The sequence below is a fragment of the Lontra canadensis genome, unplaced genomic scaffold, assembly GCF_010015895.1.
Source record: "Lontra canadensis isolate GAN:19392208 unplaced genomic scaffold, GSC_riverotter_1.0 scaffold47, whole genome shotgun sequence".
Classification (NCBI taxonomy): Eukaryota; Metazoa; Chordata; class Mammalia; order Carnivora; family Mustelidae; genus Lontra; species Lontra canadensis.
In genome coordinates, this window is record NW_022631041.1 from 10,287,311 (window position 1) to 10,301,818 (window position 14,508).

Here is a 14,508-nt window from a genome sequence, read left to right on the forward strand (position 1 = left end):
ACGGAGCAGTGAACAGAAGGGGCCGCTTTATTTTTAAAAGCAATTTCCCCCTGCAATTTCCCCACCTCCCTGGTAACCAGCATTCCCTTGGACAGTGAATAAGCACATAGGACATGCACAGTTGATCCTCAGTGACTCAGGAGGCTGAGTGGGTTTCCACCACATTTGTGGAATGGCTTGTTACTGGATTATCTGGGGTATGCACCTTGCCTCTCACTCCCGGTCGGCCAAGAACACATAATTAGACGTAACTAGACAACAAATTCTTGTTAGTGGTTTCAGGCATTGCATGTTACGACTTGCAGAGAGCAAAGCTCGGCCCCCGACCCTTGCTTTTCTCATGAGCTTCCTTCTGCATCACCCCAGACATCCTCTAACCTCATGATTTAACTGTTCTTGCTTCGTGGGTCACATTTTTACAACCAAAACAAATTGCAATGCAACGAATTTTAGTAACTGACTCAGAACAGTTTAAAATGCTAATGACAAGCCAAAGCCAGTCCCTTAATTGGGTCAGCAGAGCTGAGCACAGCATGGCCACCAGACCTGGTCATGGCCTCCACTGTTAAACACATGCCCAAGAGTTGTTTAATTTGATCGATTTAATCATGAAAAAAATTGATAAGTACATTTGAGTAGACACCACATCTGCAGAAAACAGTGTTGGCCTGGCTGCCAGGACCTCTGGGCATAAGACCTTCCCACTGACCATGGCTTTGGGCTAGCAACTTCACCTCTGGGTGGGGAGGAGAGGTCTCTTTTTTTCCCCATCTATAAAATAGGGACAATTCCTCCCCACCTTGTGGGGATTCTCTAACACACGAATGAAGGAGAGCCCTTCAACTTCCTTCAGGGAAGGGTATTACATATAGGCAAGGTGGAATTTATTTTTTAAGGGAGAATAATTTTATTTGAAATAAAACAAGTCCAGATATATACTGACCACTATGCACACTTAAAAAAAATGTGAACCAACATAGATCATTCTGAATAAATTATAGTAATTTATACTTGAGCAAAATTGAAACATATCTTCCTATTTTCCTTATGAAGGAGATTGTTATAAGTAATCTTTTCTCTGATATATCCCAATAATCTTACTTTCCTGTTAGTTTTCAGCTGGAATGACTGCATCATTTTTTAATTTTTTTCCATCTGGGTTATGCATCTATTTGATCATGTATGAGTGATGATACTCATTTCTATGTCTCTGACAACTGCTTAGCCCTATGGAAAAATTACCTTTATAGTTTCTAGTTGCAGAGGTCTGTGAAGTTCTCTGCCATTTCCTAAAGACAACCTGCACAATGCCGCTGAGTGGCATTCAGGAGCATTTCTGCAAAAGCCTCATTCGGAGCCTACAGCTGAGTTCCGGTCCCTGGGTAGCCTCACAGCATCTCCATGACCTTGAGAGTAGGGCCCAGCTCCTTCTGATTTCTCCTTCCTTCATTCCATCTTGTTCAATGAACACATTTTTGTATTGAGGACCCTCTGTCTCCTGTATGCTCCTCCAGGACTGGGGCTTCCCCAGTGAACTACAAATGTTTTCCTTGGAGGCACCTGGGTGGTTTAGTTGATTGTCTGCCTTCCGCTCAGGTCATGATCCCAGGGTCCTGGGATGGAACCTTACATCAGGCTCCCTACTCAGTGGGGAGCCTGCGTCTCCCTCTGCCTGCTGCTCCCTCTGCTTATGCATTCATTCTCTCTCTCTCTCTCTCTCTCTCTTTCTCTCTCTCTCTCTGTCTTAAATAAATAAAATCTTTTAAAAAAAAGTTTTCTTTGCTTTTGGGGGAGTGTACACCATCCTTCCATTAAAGAAGAATGGCAACAAAGTGTGATGTCTTTAGAAGAAAGGGTCATAGCGTGCCTCCCAGGGGAGGTGGGAGAAAGTGTGGAAGGACATTCTAGAACAGGAGCCATTGCTGCTGGGATATGAGGGACAGGCCAACTTTAGCCAAAGGGGAAGGGCATTGGTGGCACAGGGCCCAGCATGAGCTAAAGCCAGAGAAAGAAAAGGACCAAAAGAAATCGGAAGATAGGAGCCCAGGGGTGGGCAGAGCAGAAAAATATGACAGTTAAGAGTTTTAAGCCAGGGGTGGAGGGGTGAACTGGCCTGAACATCTCTCTCCTTCAAAAAGCTCATGCTACCTGTAGGAGCACTCTTACCCTCTCCTGCACCCCATAGACATGAGGCTTTGGCTTCAGGTAGGGGACCTCCACTAGCATGAACAGAATGGCAGATTGAGCCTTACTATTTTACAAGACCATGTTAATCCCACTGAATATGGGAAGTTAAAACACCAGCTTTTCTTTTTCCAGGGAACAACTTTAAGGGAAAGGTTTTAGGTATAAATGGCAAACTGGGTATGTAAAGAAAGCCCTCAGTACAAAATTCACAGAAAAACCACCAGGTCGGAATGGGTTGAGGGTTTTCTCGTGCTTTTAAAAAAAGGATTCTAGGGCACCTGGGTGGCTCAGTGGGTTAAAACTCTCTCTGCCTTCAGCTCAGGTCATGATCTCAGGATCCTGAGATCAAGCCCTGCATTGGGCTCCCCCTCTGTGGGGAGCCTGCTTCCCCCTCTCTCTCTGCCCGCCTCTCTGCCTACTTGTGATCTCTGTCTGTCAAATAAATAAATAAATTCTTTAGAAAAAAATAAAAATTAAGGTTAAAAATTTTTAAAAAATAAGAAGGAATTCTATATTTTAAATTATAAGGCAAAGAGATAAGTAAACTACTCTTAAGAAATTTACCCCGATCATTGCTAACAGCCATATATATGGTTGGCTTGGTTCAAGATAATGAGGTTATTAAGACAAGACTTGACACCGTAACTTAATATTCTTTGTTGACATTTGATTTCTAATCTTCCTTACATTCTTAATGTGCAGCAAAATACTTGCTAGTGAGCAGAACATAAGAAAGGTCTCACCTCCCTTCCTATAGCCTGCGCCCGTAACTGTTCTGAACTTCTGAAGCGTGAGGCCTTATACCAAAAGGAATTGCGCTCTATTTCTTTTTTTCCATTAAGTATGTACGGCATTCTTATCTTGAAATATAGACACTGTGAGCGATGCGAAATGGTATCCTGTGAGCTCTTGGCGTTTAGGTAGCCGGCTGGCTTCATTTACTCATCATCCAGGCATCTTGCTCTCTTCCTTCTTTTCCCTAATTTTAGACCTAGAAGGACCATTTCACCATATCCAGCTTTAGCAATTCAACCACAGAAAACAAGAGTGAAAAAGACCAAACCGGTGTTTTCATGGTTGTTTCAGGGAAGGCTTCCTGCCAGGGGAGAGGAGCAGCTCCGAAGCCAGTAGAAATTTCAGGCCGGTTGGGATTCGCGAGGGTTAACACGAGACCGCTCTTTTCACATGGCTTTTGAACTGCTTAAAACCTTGAGCCCAACAAACGCTTTCCAACTGAACCACCTGGAGAATTGAGTCAGCATGACCACGGCCTAAAAGATGCTACTCTTTGTTGTGATGTTTTAAGAGGATTTTTAATATTTGTGTACTCTGGTTTCCTGTGTCTGTTCCCAGAGCTAACCAAGAGAATTAAAACTTCTGAAAAAGTTCACCCTCAGCATCAACGAAATCTCTTTAAGGTTGTCCCAGATCCACATACTGCAAAGATTGTGACAGTTCAATTTACTTTCCCCTCACCCCCACTTTTTGTTTGTTCACTAAGTGTTTTGTGGGGGAGAAGAGGCAGTCACCTTCCAGCCTAGAGGCCCCCTCAACCCCACCTGGGGTCTCTCAGGGTAGACCTGGGAAGGGCTGTGTGGGAGCTCTGCGCTGTCAAAGTAGTCCACACTCATTACAGGACACATCAGTGCGCTCAGTAATTTCCTGCTACAGTCTCAGCGCCCTCTTTGCACCGCAGGCAACGTTTCTCGTTTCTGATTCATGACTCCCTGCTTTTCTTCGTTTATCTGCTCGTGGTGACTCCAACGCCCACAAGAACTTGCAAAAGCAAAACATTTAAAAATAAATCAATCACTCGAGAAGCAGACATAATGCAATGGGCGGTGGGGGGGAGGCGTTTTGGACTCGAATTTCAAGGCCTTCCCTTATGGCGAGGCCTTCATCACGGGCGCGAAAGAGGCTGCCTTCTCAGGGCACCGTTTAACAAAACAAATCTATCTTATGGATTCCATATTTCAGTTGGCTTTCCACATCTTACTTCTGAATGCTGACTTGACATTCTCATTAGCAAAGCCATCCACTTTAACCCTGTGCCCTGCCAGTCTTTTGTAATGATGACAGAAGTCTCCAACTTTGAAGCTAGGGATTGATATCAGCAGTGGTTGAACACTTTTTCTCCCTCCTTAAGCATAGCCCAGAAGTTTGATTTTATGGTATTTATAAACACTGCTGGACCAGTCTTGAGAGATGGCACTCTCTCCCTCACTTTCCTCTTTCCCTGAGCCAATGCTGTTGCTCAGTGGACACATAAACCCACCGGCTTTGGGAGCCTGATGAAGATTAGTATCATCTGGACTTTTCCCAGAGCGTTCCTCACTGCACACCACCGGAGACCTTCCCTTTTAAGGAGTCATCTTGTCTCCTAGCAAGAGGCCTAACCCCAGGGTCCCCCTGCCCCTCCCTTCCCACCATTTGTCCCCACTTTCCATCAGCATATGCTTCTACCTTTCTTCCCTAAGGACATGCCACAGAGCAGAGGAAGCTCAGTGTCATCTGCTTCTGTTTTGTGTGGGGGGCCCTATCCCCAGGCGGCCAAGAACCCAAGTCCCCACTGTCTTGGGTTGTGAGGATGGGGGGGTGGGAGGCGCTTCCAACCCATTCCAGCAAAGGACCAGTAAATAAGCATTCTTCCCTTCTTCCTTCTGCAGGCAGCTCCTCACCCTGCTCCCCAAACAATCACATCCTTTTCCATGATGGCTTTTCTCTCACTTCAAAATGTCTCCTCCCGGGCACCTGGGTGGCTCAGTGAGTTAAGCCTCTGCCTTCGGCTCAGGTGATTATCTCAGGGTCCTGGGATTGAGTCCCACATGGGGCTCTCTGCTCAGCGGGGAGCCTGCTTCCTCCTCTCTCTCTCTCTGCCTGCCTCTCTGCCTACTCGTGATCTCTCTCTATCAAATAAATAAATAAAATCTTTTTTTTTAAAAAGTCTCCTCCCTCACTGATAGGGATCAAAGCTGGCCTCTAGCCACGGGGTACTTGTCATGTTTTAATATAGGTAACAGCACAAGGATAACCTCTGCTTTTAGGCCAGAGGTGAAAAGAAGATATACTTTCAGTAAAGTGGAAATTGCCAGGGGCCAAGAGGAGGGAAATATAAGCTTGGGTTTGGGATGATGAGAAAGTTCTGGGGATGGATAGAAATGAGGGTTGCACAACAGTGTGAACATACTTAATACCACTGAATTGTACACTTAAAGATTTTGTGTTGTGTATATTTTACCATAATTAAAAAAAATATATACTTTCAAAAAAAAAAGTGTTTCCACCTCTAGAAAACTGTACTATAATGGGAGGACAAAACAGTCTTAATTCCCTGGAATAATTTTGGTCATAAGTCTTATTGTTTACTACATGCAGTAATATTCTAGGCAGATTATCATCAGCCATTTGATGGAAGTATACCTAAAATTCCTACCCACATGCTTTACATAACTATTGGAGAAAGAGCTAATGTTGTCTGGAGCAGATATGGAAGAAAATCCACGGAATGAGATATTTAGGAATGCACAAAAGAAAATGAGAACCATGTTGTTATTATTCCAGGATGTAAGAGAATGACATCCTGCTTTGGCTCTTCATCTTCTCATCAAAAAACAAAAATAAAAAGAATATGATAAATTTGCAAAGGGTCCAAAGGAGAGCCACAGGGGTAATTACAGAGTTGTTAAATAGGCCATATGAACAAATGTTAAAGAAATTGGAAATACCTGCTATTTTAGGATGACTTAAAAGACAGTTTCAAATAGTAGCTGTTGTGGTGACCAAAGGACAAGAGTGTGTGTTGTTAAGAGAAAATATGGCCTGACTCCCGGGCTCCAGTGTGTAGGCACAGCACAGAACCTGGCCTCAGCTGTGGTCAGCACAATTGTCTAGAGTTCCATAAAGACCAAATTAGAAGTACAGATTTAAAAAGGAAAGGAAGTTAAGTCTGAAGACGACTGCCGAAGGAATTTTCAAGAAGAAACACACACAAAAGAATTTAAAGGAATTAAAATTGAAGCTGAAAAGTTGTATAAACAAAGTTAAAAGTTATATAAAGTTATATAAAAAAAAGTTAAAAGTTGTATTAAAAAAAAAACATGAAGAGAAGCCAATTCTTTACGTTGAGTGGATCAAACAAAAGGAAATGCGCATCAAGGAAGATTAGGAATTTTGGTTGCATGACCAAAGACTTCTCAACTGTCAGTTTGGCTAATAGGATTGGGCTTCACCTGGAGGCTCTGTTCTGTTGAGAACAGAAGGCAGAGCGTTGTGCTGTGTGAGATGGTGGCGCGGCGGAGGGGTGGGGTGGGGTGGTTGCTATGCAAAGCATTCACTCTCCAGCATACAAGCAACAGCCGTAGGTTCGGGGAATCGAGACACCTTCTAAGAGTGACCAGGAATTCTGACTAGAATGAAAAAGTGTGGAAGGAGGAGAAACCGACTTTGAGAGAGGGCAGGATGAGGGGGGAAATTTGTTTCATGGGGTACGTGGGTGATATTCTGGCTTCTTTGGAATAACTGACATGCCACCCTAGTTTTGCCAGTTTGGGAGGGAGCTCTGCATCCTAGAAACATTACTGGGGCCAGCAACCTGAAACCATTATTACTATGGATTTCTAGAAAGTGGGAGATAGGTATCAGACATCTCTCTATAGTTAGAAATGTCGAAAGAGTGGCTGTTATATTATCTGATACTTAACAATACATTCCTGAGCCATCTAAAACTTCTGTTTGGGAGAATTATTCTGGAAATCTTGCAATGGGCTACAGAGTGCGACTGGGAACAAGTCACCCGTGCTCAGGAAGCCATGTGAGTTCTCAAGGCCACAGCATGGGGGGTTGGGGGGTCGGGGGAACAGACGGCTGTGGCCAGTCTGAGAACCATCTCACATGACAGGGCAGTTCTGCTGATGAGCGGTGATGGTCCTTCTTCACATGAAGACAGAAGTAGAGCTGAGGTTTTTTAAAGCAGGGTGCCATCGCCTTCCCATCTGGAATGAGTGCTTTGTCTTCCTGATCCTAACTTGATGACTTTAGTTGCTGCTTATCATAGATAGGAAAGGCTCAATCCAATTAAAAAGCGGAAGATCTGTGCAGGATGATAGCGGCTAGCCACCTGGGCACAGCTGACTTCTGAGACTGGTTAGTTGCCGGGCTCATGAAGTCAGGTGGACGTCACCTGCTTACATCTGGGAGGTGACAAGGTTCGTATGGGCATGGCTAACCTTACTCCTGAGCAGCCTGTTTTCCAAGGTGGAGCCATCCAGGAGTCCAGAATATCATTCATTCATCCTGGGGTCTGAAATGCCACCGCCCAAGAGTCATTTCTTTTGGTACCTTTGGATTCTTCTCTCTAAAGGTTCACTTGCAAAATGCAGATAAACCAAGGATGACATTATGTGTATTTATACACAAAAAAGGATCAGGGGCTTGTCATGTCGACTTGCTTCTGCAGCAGAGTCCTGTGAATGCAGCAGAAACTTCCCAGCTTAGAAACATACACCCAGGTCGTCATGTCTTTGTGGCCTGAGCACCTACTGTGTGCCTCACACTGTGCTAAGGGACATCGTTCCCCACTCCAGGAGGCGGCAGTCTGATGGGAGAGGCAGACCCAGTCACACAGTGCTGGAGAGAGGGACAGCCCCAGCATGGGACTGACTTGCAGAGGGATGGGACTAATTCTGGGCTGGGTTTTGAAAGGTGACAGAGTCTGCTAGCTGAAGAGACGGGGGAGGCTGGTGTCCATTTGTTTTCTCTGAACTCCTTCTGACCCCTGACAGAATGTCGAGGTATCCTCATCAGAAAGTCGTGGGGTCACAGGGTGAAAGGAGCCTGTGGGTCCTTCAGAGCAAGACCTCTGCCCAGAGCCTGGAGTGTTCTCCCAGGCTCCTCGGGGTTACCATTTTCAGGCAGGTTGATGAGAAAGAGGAGGAATCCTTAGAAACAAGTCAGCCGACCTAATCATTTTGCTTTGGAAGGCCTTGCCCTCAGGCTAGCATTCAGAGCATGTGTCTAATCCCTTTGTGGAAGGCATTCAAATGGAACACCTAGATACTTGTTTTCTTTTGATCTAAAACCACTCACCATCACTTGAGGAAAATTATATTGATTTCTGCTGTGTTCACAATGTCCCTTACATTATTACTTTGTTCAATTCTGGAATCTTCTCTCTGTGGTTCAGAGCACAGCTTTTGGGGCCAGATTGCCTGGGTTCGAAGCCCGGCTCAGCCACAAACTACTCATGCTCTCCCTCCCCAGGTGAAGGTGAGAATGCTTATGGTTTCTACCCCATGGAGATGTCGTGAGGCGTCTGTGAGTTGGTCACAAAAGGCGTTTACAACCAAGCGACTTAATAAATATTGTGTGTGTTTAAGAAATATTGGCTAATATCACCCACTTCCTGGAGAGCACCTTACCTGAGACTGTTCTAATCAGAATGTAAGAATAAAACGCCTTCTCCCCCAGCAAGGAAATCAGAATTTATCAGATATTCTCTGGAGGGCCGGCCACCTGCTGGCATGTCTGGGCCAGACACTGGGAATACAAAACCCAGCCCAGCATGCTTCCATCCCCAGGAGCCCACAGCCTAGTGAGAAAACCCCAGAGTTATGCAGTGCATAACCTGCACAGCTGTACAAGGGGGTCCTGATGTTCTTCCTCTTCTTCTACACATCCCTGCTGACCAGTCAAGTCGTTTGTATAGAGCCACGCCACAGACAATCCTCCAAGCCCCCCCAGCAGACATTTCCCGTCCATAATAAAGTGCCCATCGGGAAACACAACTTGCTGATGGCATTGTTCACTGGGACCTTAGCAGATGGGGTCCTCTTGTGATAGTCTGTGAACTAGAGGGGAAACAACATCTAAGTGGGCTTTATTTTCCTCCGGAAGTGACAGGTTGTAACCAGCTCCATGTTTGTGTGCCTGTGCTAGGTTTGGAGGAGACCAGCCTGTCTATATCAACATCATTAGAGACCCCGTCAGCCGGTTTTTATCTAACTATTTTTTCCGTCGATTTGGAGACTGGAGAGGGGAACAGAATCACATGATCCGCACCCCCAGCATGAGGCAGGAGGAGCGCTACCTGGTAAGTCCTGTCCCATCAAAGAAGCTGTCCCTCCCCTGCCCTGGGCGTGCCCCTCTCCTCCTTCCCTGTGGCATTTCCGTGGCGTCCCCATGGCATTTCCGTGGCATCCTCCTCAGGGAGCAAGATTTTGCCAGTGAAAAGTTAATTGTCCCGGATGACCCAGATCCTGAGAATATCTTCTCAAATGACTTACTAATCTTGTTTTTCTCAGTTTGTCTTTAGTGCTAGGTTTTATTTTTTATTTATTTATTTATTTATTTTTTAAATTTTAAATTAAAGTGCTAGGTTTTAGATCCTAGAGAAGAAAAGAACCTTTCCTAGGGGATCCTGACTGGCGCTGTTGTTGTTTAGATGTCGTTTAGATGATTCTGTCTTAGTGGGTCACAAAGTGTTTTTCTGTGAGTGAAGGGGGTTTTCAAAGGAGACCCTGTAGTTCCATTAAGGATGTGGGCACAAGCGTGACTATTTACAGGCTGTCTGATGTCAGGTCCAGGTTCTTGCCACCACGGCACAACAGAATCAGGCTGTCTTGGCAGAAACTATCTGATCTTTCTGGACCTTGTTTGGGGACCCTCAGCTCCGTGGGGTTGTGAACTTTGGCCCCAGTAGCTGTCTCTACAATGCAGAGTTGGGAGCAAAAAACAGAGGGCCAAGCGAAGCATCTTTCCACCAGCCCCAGAGCCAAAGTATCTTTCTTACCTGCTTGTGACCTAGATTGACGAAAGCTTGTTGACTAGCCTAGAGCCTGGGGTCCAGAAGCAGAAATGCTGGTCTGTGTGTTGGAGGGAAGCTGTTGGGGTCACCAGACCCATCCTAGGCTGTCGGGTATAAGCAGAAGGAGCAGAAAGGAATGAGGGGTTCATGCAACTCTGCTCCCAGGGCAGGAGAGCGACAGGGAGCCTGAGCCTGCTGTTGCCAAGGCCACAGAGCATCCTTGTAACAAAGGACGAGGGTCATGACTCACAGGTCTAGCTCGTGGACCAAACTTCTCTTTCCTCATCTAATTTTGTAAAATGTAATAAGAGTCTGTGTTTGGAGTTTGGACACATTTTGGATGATGTCCCTTTCGTGTCTTAAAATCCATGAGCAGAGTTGAGAAAACTGAGAAGCCCAGAGGTTGGGTCTCATCTGGTGCAAAACAACTCACTCATAGCTGGGCCAAGACCAGAAATGAAGCTTTGTCCCTCACCATTCCGGATCTATTCAACTCCCTACTGCTTTAATGAAATATCTCTAAAGTGGCTTTTTTTTTTTTTAATTTTGATGGCAGAAACTCAAATCTTTTTCTTTAAACTACATGTTACGAACGTGGCTACATATTTTTTTATTCAGCAGTGCGTACATTTTCAGAGTATAGAATCACATATCAGTATGTGAGGCAGGTCAGGTCCAAGCACCCAGAACGGGGTTCCTCTAGGACCCACCAAGAGGGTCCTTGGCTTGAGGCAGGTTGGAAATCAAATGTGAGCCAGACTTCAGTGAAGGTAAAGCAGATTATACTGAAGATCTGTAGAGAAGGAGACCTAGATGGAGCATCTGGGAGACTTGGAAAGGAATGAGGGAGTCTTGTCTTTGCTTGGAGTCTGGGGTCTTTATTGGCGATTATGGTCCTGTGCATGTGTCCTCTGAGACCTCCAGGAACTGGTCAGAACGAGGACAGGGTCCAGGGGTTCTTCGTCAGGCACACATTCCCTGAAGCCAGTGGTCTTGGTGTGGAGATATCTAACTCCAGTACAATAGGCAGACCACTGCCTGGTCCCTCCCTAGAGACCATCTGTTGTGCCGGAAAACTCCAAATATGTCATTATCTCTTTGTCCCTTACAGGGAGGACATGTGTGAAGGTAAGGCATATGTGGGGAGTGGGGATGCAGGTCCTAGCAAGAATGGCAGCAGGAAAAGAAGCAAAGGGGAGAAAACCAGCCTTTTCTTTCATGAGGGCCCTGCAGTGGGTGCGCGTGGGACTCATTCAGAGATCAGCAGGGAGAATTGTGTGGCTGGTCAGAGTGAGGGGTGGGGCCAGGAGAACAGCAGGAGGAGAATTCAGAGAAGTCAGTGCTAGAGACAACAATCGAGCCCTGGGAGTCACTCCAGTTTCTCTAAGTGAGCTGGGAAATAACCTGAATGACCCCAAATCCAACATACCGTAATCAGTGACTCTTTCTCCCGCATCTCCATGGGAAGGCCTTAGCCCTTCTCCCAGCAGGGGATATGTCATCCCATCAGCCTTCAGACATTCTCGGTAGGTCTTCCCCATCTTTCTAGGAGCTGGGACCTTCTTCTTGCTCTAGACCTGTATCTGGCAGATCCCTGGATGCTTTCCCTGCAAGTCTTACAAGGCTCCTCACACTCAAGGTGTCCACATGGCTCTACTGAATGGAGTTTGTAGGATGGTGACCCCAGAGTTATGCAGTGCACAAGCTGCACAGCTGTACAGGGAGGTCCTGATGTTCTTCCTCTGTGCTCTGTGTGTGGGGGATATCATTTCTCTGGGTGAGATCATGTCTTAACTTCTCTCCTGTCCTCCCAACTTTCTATAAGCTCTTTGAGGATAAGATAGGATCAGAGTTCCATCTACATCCCTGGCACCCAGAAGAGGGGCTGAAATACTGGAGGCCTAAATAGCATTCCACTTACTAAAAAACAAACATATTAATATGGAAGTTGAGGGCAGTTCTCTAGGTTTCTCTACCCTGTCATGTTTTTGTCATCCTGGAAATTATTGCCAATAACATAGGTTTTCACACATTCACACACAGAGTAAGTTGTCATCATTCACCAGAGAACTTGTAAACAGGAGAGAAAAAAAGTAATGGTTTAGATTAAAAAATATATATCGAATATTGAATGCTGGTAGTCGAGGCAAATCTTCTATGTTTGAAGGGCAGGGAGCTGACTTTATGGTGTGATTTGAGAGATCCTAGGGAAACTTCCTGGCTTGGAATTCTACCCTTAGAGATTTGAGGGGCTCCCTTTCCCAGTGTAAGCGCTGTGTCCTGGGAAGGGCCTACGTCCGATGAGCTGATGTCATTCCTTGGCAGGGCCCCAGCAGGAGAACACTGGGCTCCCCAAAGCAGCAGAGGGAGTTATCAGGGGAGCATGGAATAAAGAGGGGAGCATAAGGGACATGTGACTCCTTCCTGACCTGACCCCAGCCTGACCCAGTTAGAAGACTCTTTTCCTGTTCAAAGGATAGTTTGTTTATTTGGAAAGAAGACAGTCTTTTGCCTTTTTTTTTTTTTTTTAATAGCTGAAACTTTTTATTTCATCTCGTTGGTCCATTAAACCCTTGAAATAAAACTGCCCCCTTTCAGAGGCTGTCCTCATTTTGGCAGGCCCGGGTGGTCAGTTGTTTGACTCAAAAGAGGGTGTTGTTTGTGTCTCGGTGGGGTGTAGGGCAGCTGTGAGGAGACCGCTGGCCCCTTGGCAAGACCCTCCCTTGGGGGCAAGGGCCTGGAGGGGGGATGCACCAGGGATCTCACACCCAAGGAGGCAGGCGTGGTGGGCCACCCCCATAGGCGGTGTGATGAGGCCTTTCCCCGAACACTGCACGCACACAGAGTCACGGGGGACTGGCCCGAAAGGGGGCTACTGATGTACCCACATTATTCCAGATCTCAGCGCTCAATACCACTTGCTTTATCCAGTTGCCAAAACTCAGACAGTCCTGCTCCTGGCCCTGAGCCTCGCAGGACTGCTTAGCATACAGCTGAGAGAGGGCCAGGGATCGCCGAGCCTGCCCAGGGGATGAAATAATATCATCTTGTGATGCTGGGCAGTTTGGAAGAAAGTGAAAAAGGGTAAAGGGATGCTAGGATTTTCAGGGTCCCTAGAGGTCATGAGGAAACTCTTGTTTCACAGGTAGAGGAATGGGGCCTGGGTCTAGGGGTGGGTCTAAGGCCCTGCTAGGAGTAGAAGCCTGGCCTCAACTTCACGATATATTGTTGAATCACTGGGACCTGATGTTTTCTTCCTACATAGCAAAGGGGGAGAGATCTGGGCTGGGCCAAATCCTATGCTTTTTCAGCAAAATCATTTTGTCTGACACATCTTTACAAAGACACAGCTGTTATAACTTGTTTTCCTCCAAGTTTTCAAGTGTCTTATAGCTATTTCCCATATTTTCTGGAAACAATTAGATTTTCTAGAAGTTTCTATTTCTTTCCAAACTTGTATTGCTTCACTTGTATTCACCAAAAAATAATTTCAAAATAAAGTGCTAGAATGGATACAAGTTCAACTTCTAGCAGCCACGCCATGAAAAGGCACTTCTCTTGGGCTCATTTCTCATTGTCCAGAGCCAGAAACTTGGCTGCCCAGGGCAGAGATAGCTGCCTCCTTTTTTGGTTTTAGATGCCTAAGGTGGGCCAGAGCTGAGCATAGGGACACTGGGGTACATGCCAACACAGGAGACTTTCTCCAGCTCGAGTCCAGACTGCTTTATTTCCAAGGCAAGGAGATCCCTGACGCCCAGAATATCCTTAATGAAAGAGTGAAGGCTGCTAATGAAACGCAACTATCCTGATTGACAAGCAATTTACAAGAGCATCTCAGGCCTACAGAAGGCATTCCCTTTTCCAGTTGCCGAATTTCCCTACAAATGGATTTCTTGCCCCCGCATTTCCACTCAGTTAGTTACACCTGTGTGATTTCTACTTGCTGTTTGCCTAAAATCTGGCCCGAGGAAAGTTTCATGATGGAATATTCTGTAGAGATACCAGCTTGCACTTTCAAACTCCCCCAAACGTCAGCTTGGCCTCCTGACTCAAACTTATTGCAAATTCAGTCAACAACTCTTCCACGAGATGAACCTCCATTTGAAGAGCAGGGAGAGGAGATTTTCCCAGTGAGGAAACTGCCTCTGTGGTACTGTTTATTCTGCTTGGCTATAAAGCATGGAAAGTAATGCATGTTTAAAAGAAAAGATCCATAATTTACAGCTTCTTAATTCATAAAGAATTCAGTGAATCATGTTGGCCCCATTGGATTCTGGAGAGGTCTGAAAACCGGCCAGCGTCAGCAAAGGTTTTCAGAAAGCTATGCATTTTAATCTGCTTGAAAGTTTTGGACTCTGAATGTCCTTTAGCTTTGGAAACGTATGTGTGAAATGCTCTCTTCTGGAAATTTCCACTCTGTCCTGACCAGCTAAGACTGTCCTGTGAATGAAAACTTGGGCTTTGCCTCTGTCTCTAAAACATCCTTCTCCTTAACGGAAGAAAACAAATCAGGGATTTGG

At 45.8% G+C, this 14,508-nt stretch overlaps 1 protein-coding gene across 1 annotated transcript in view; it reads left to right on the forward strand.

Annotated features, from left to right (window-relative positions):
- The window catches only part of UST (uronyl 2-sulfotransferase), a 288,349-nt gene that overhangs the window by 177,139 nt on the left and 96,702 nt on the right, over positions 1-14,508 (forward strand). The window contains exon 5 of the mRNA XM_032873149.1: positions 9,121-9,274. Coding sequence (XP_032729040.1) covers positions 9,121-9,274 — 154 coding nt within the window. The remainder of the gene's footprint in view (positions 1-9,120; positions 9,275-14,508) is intronic.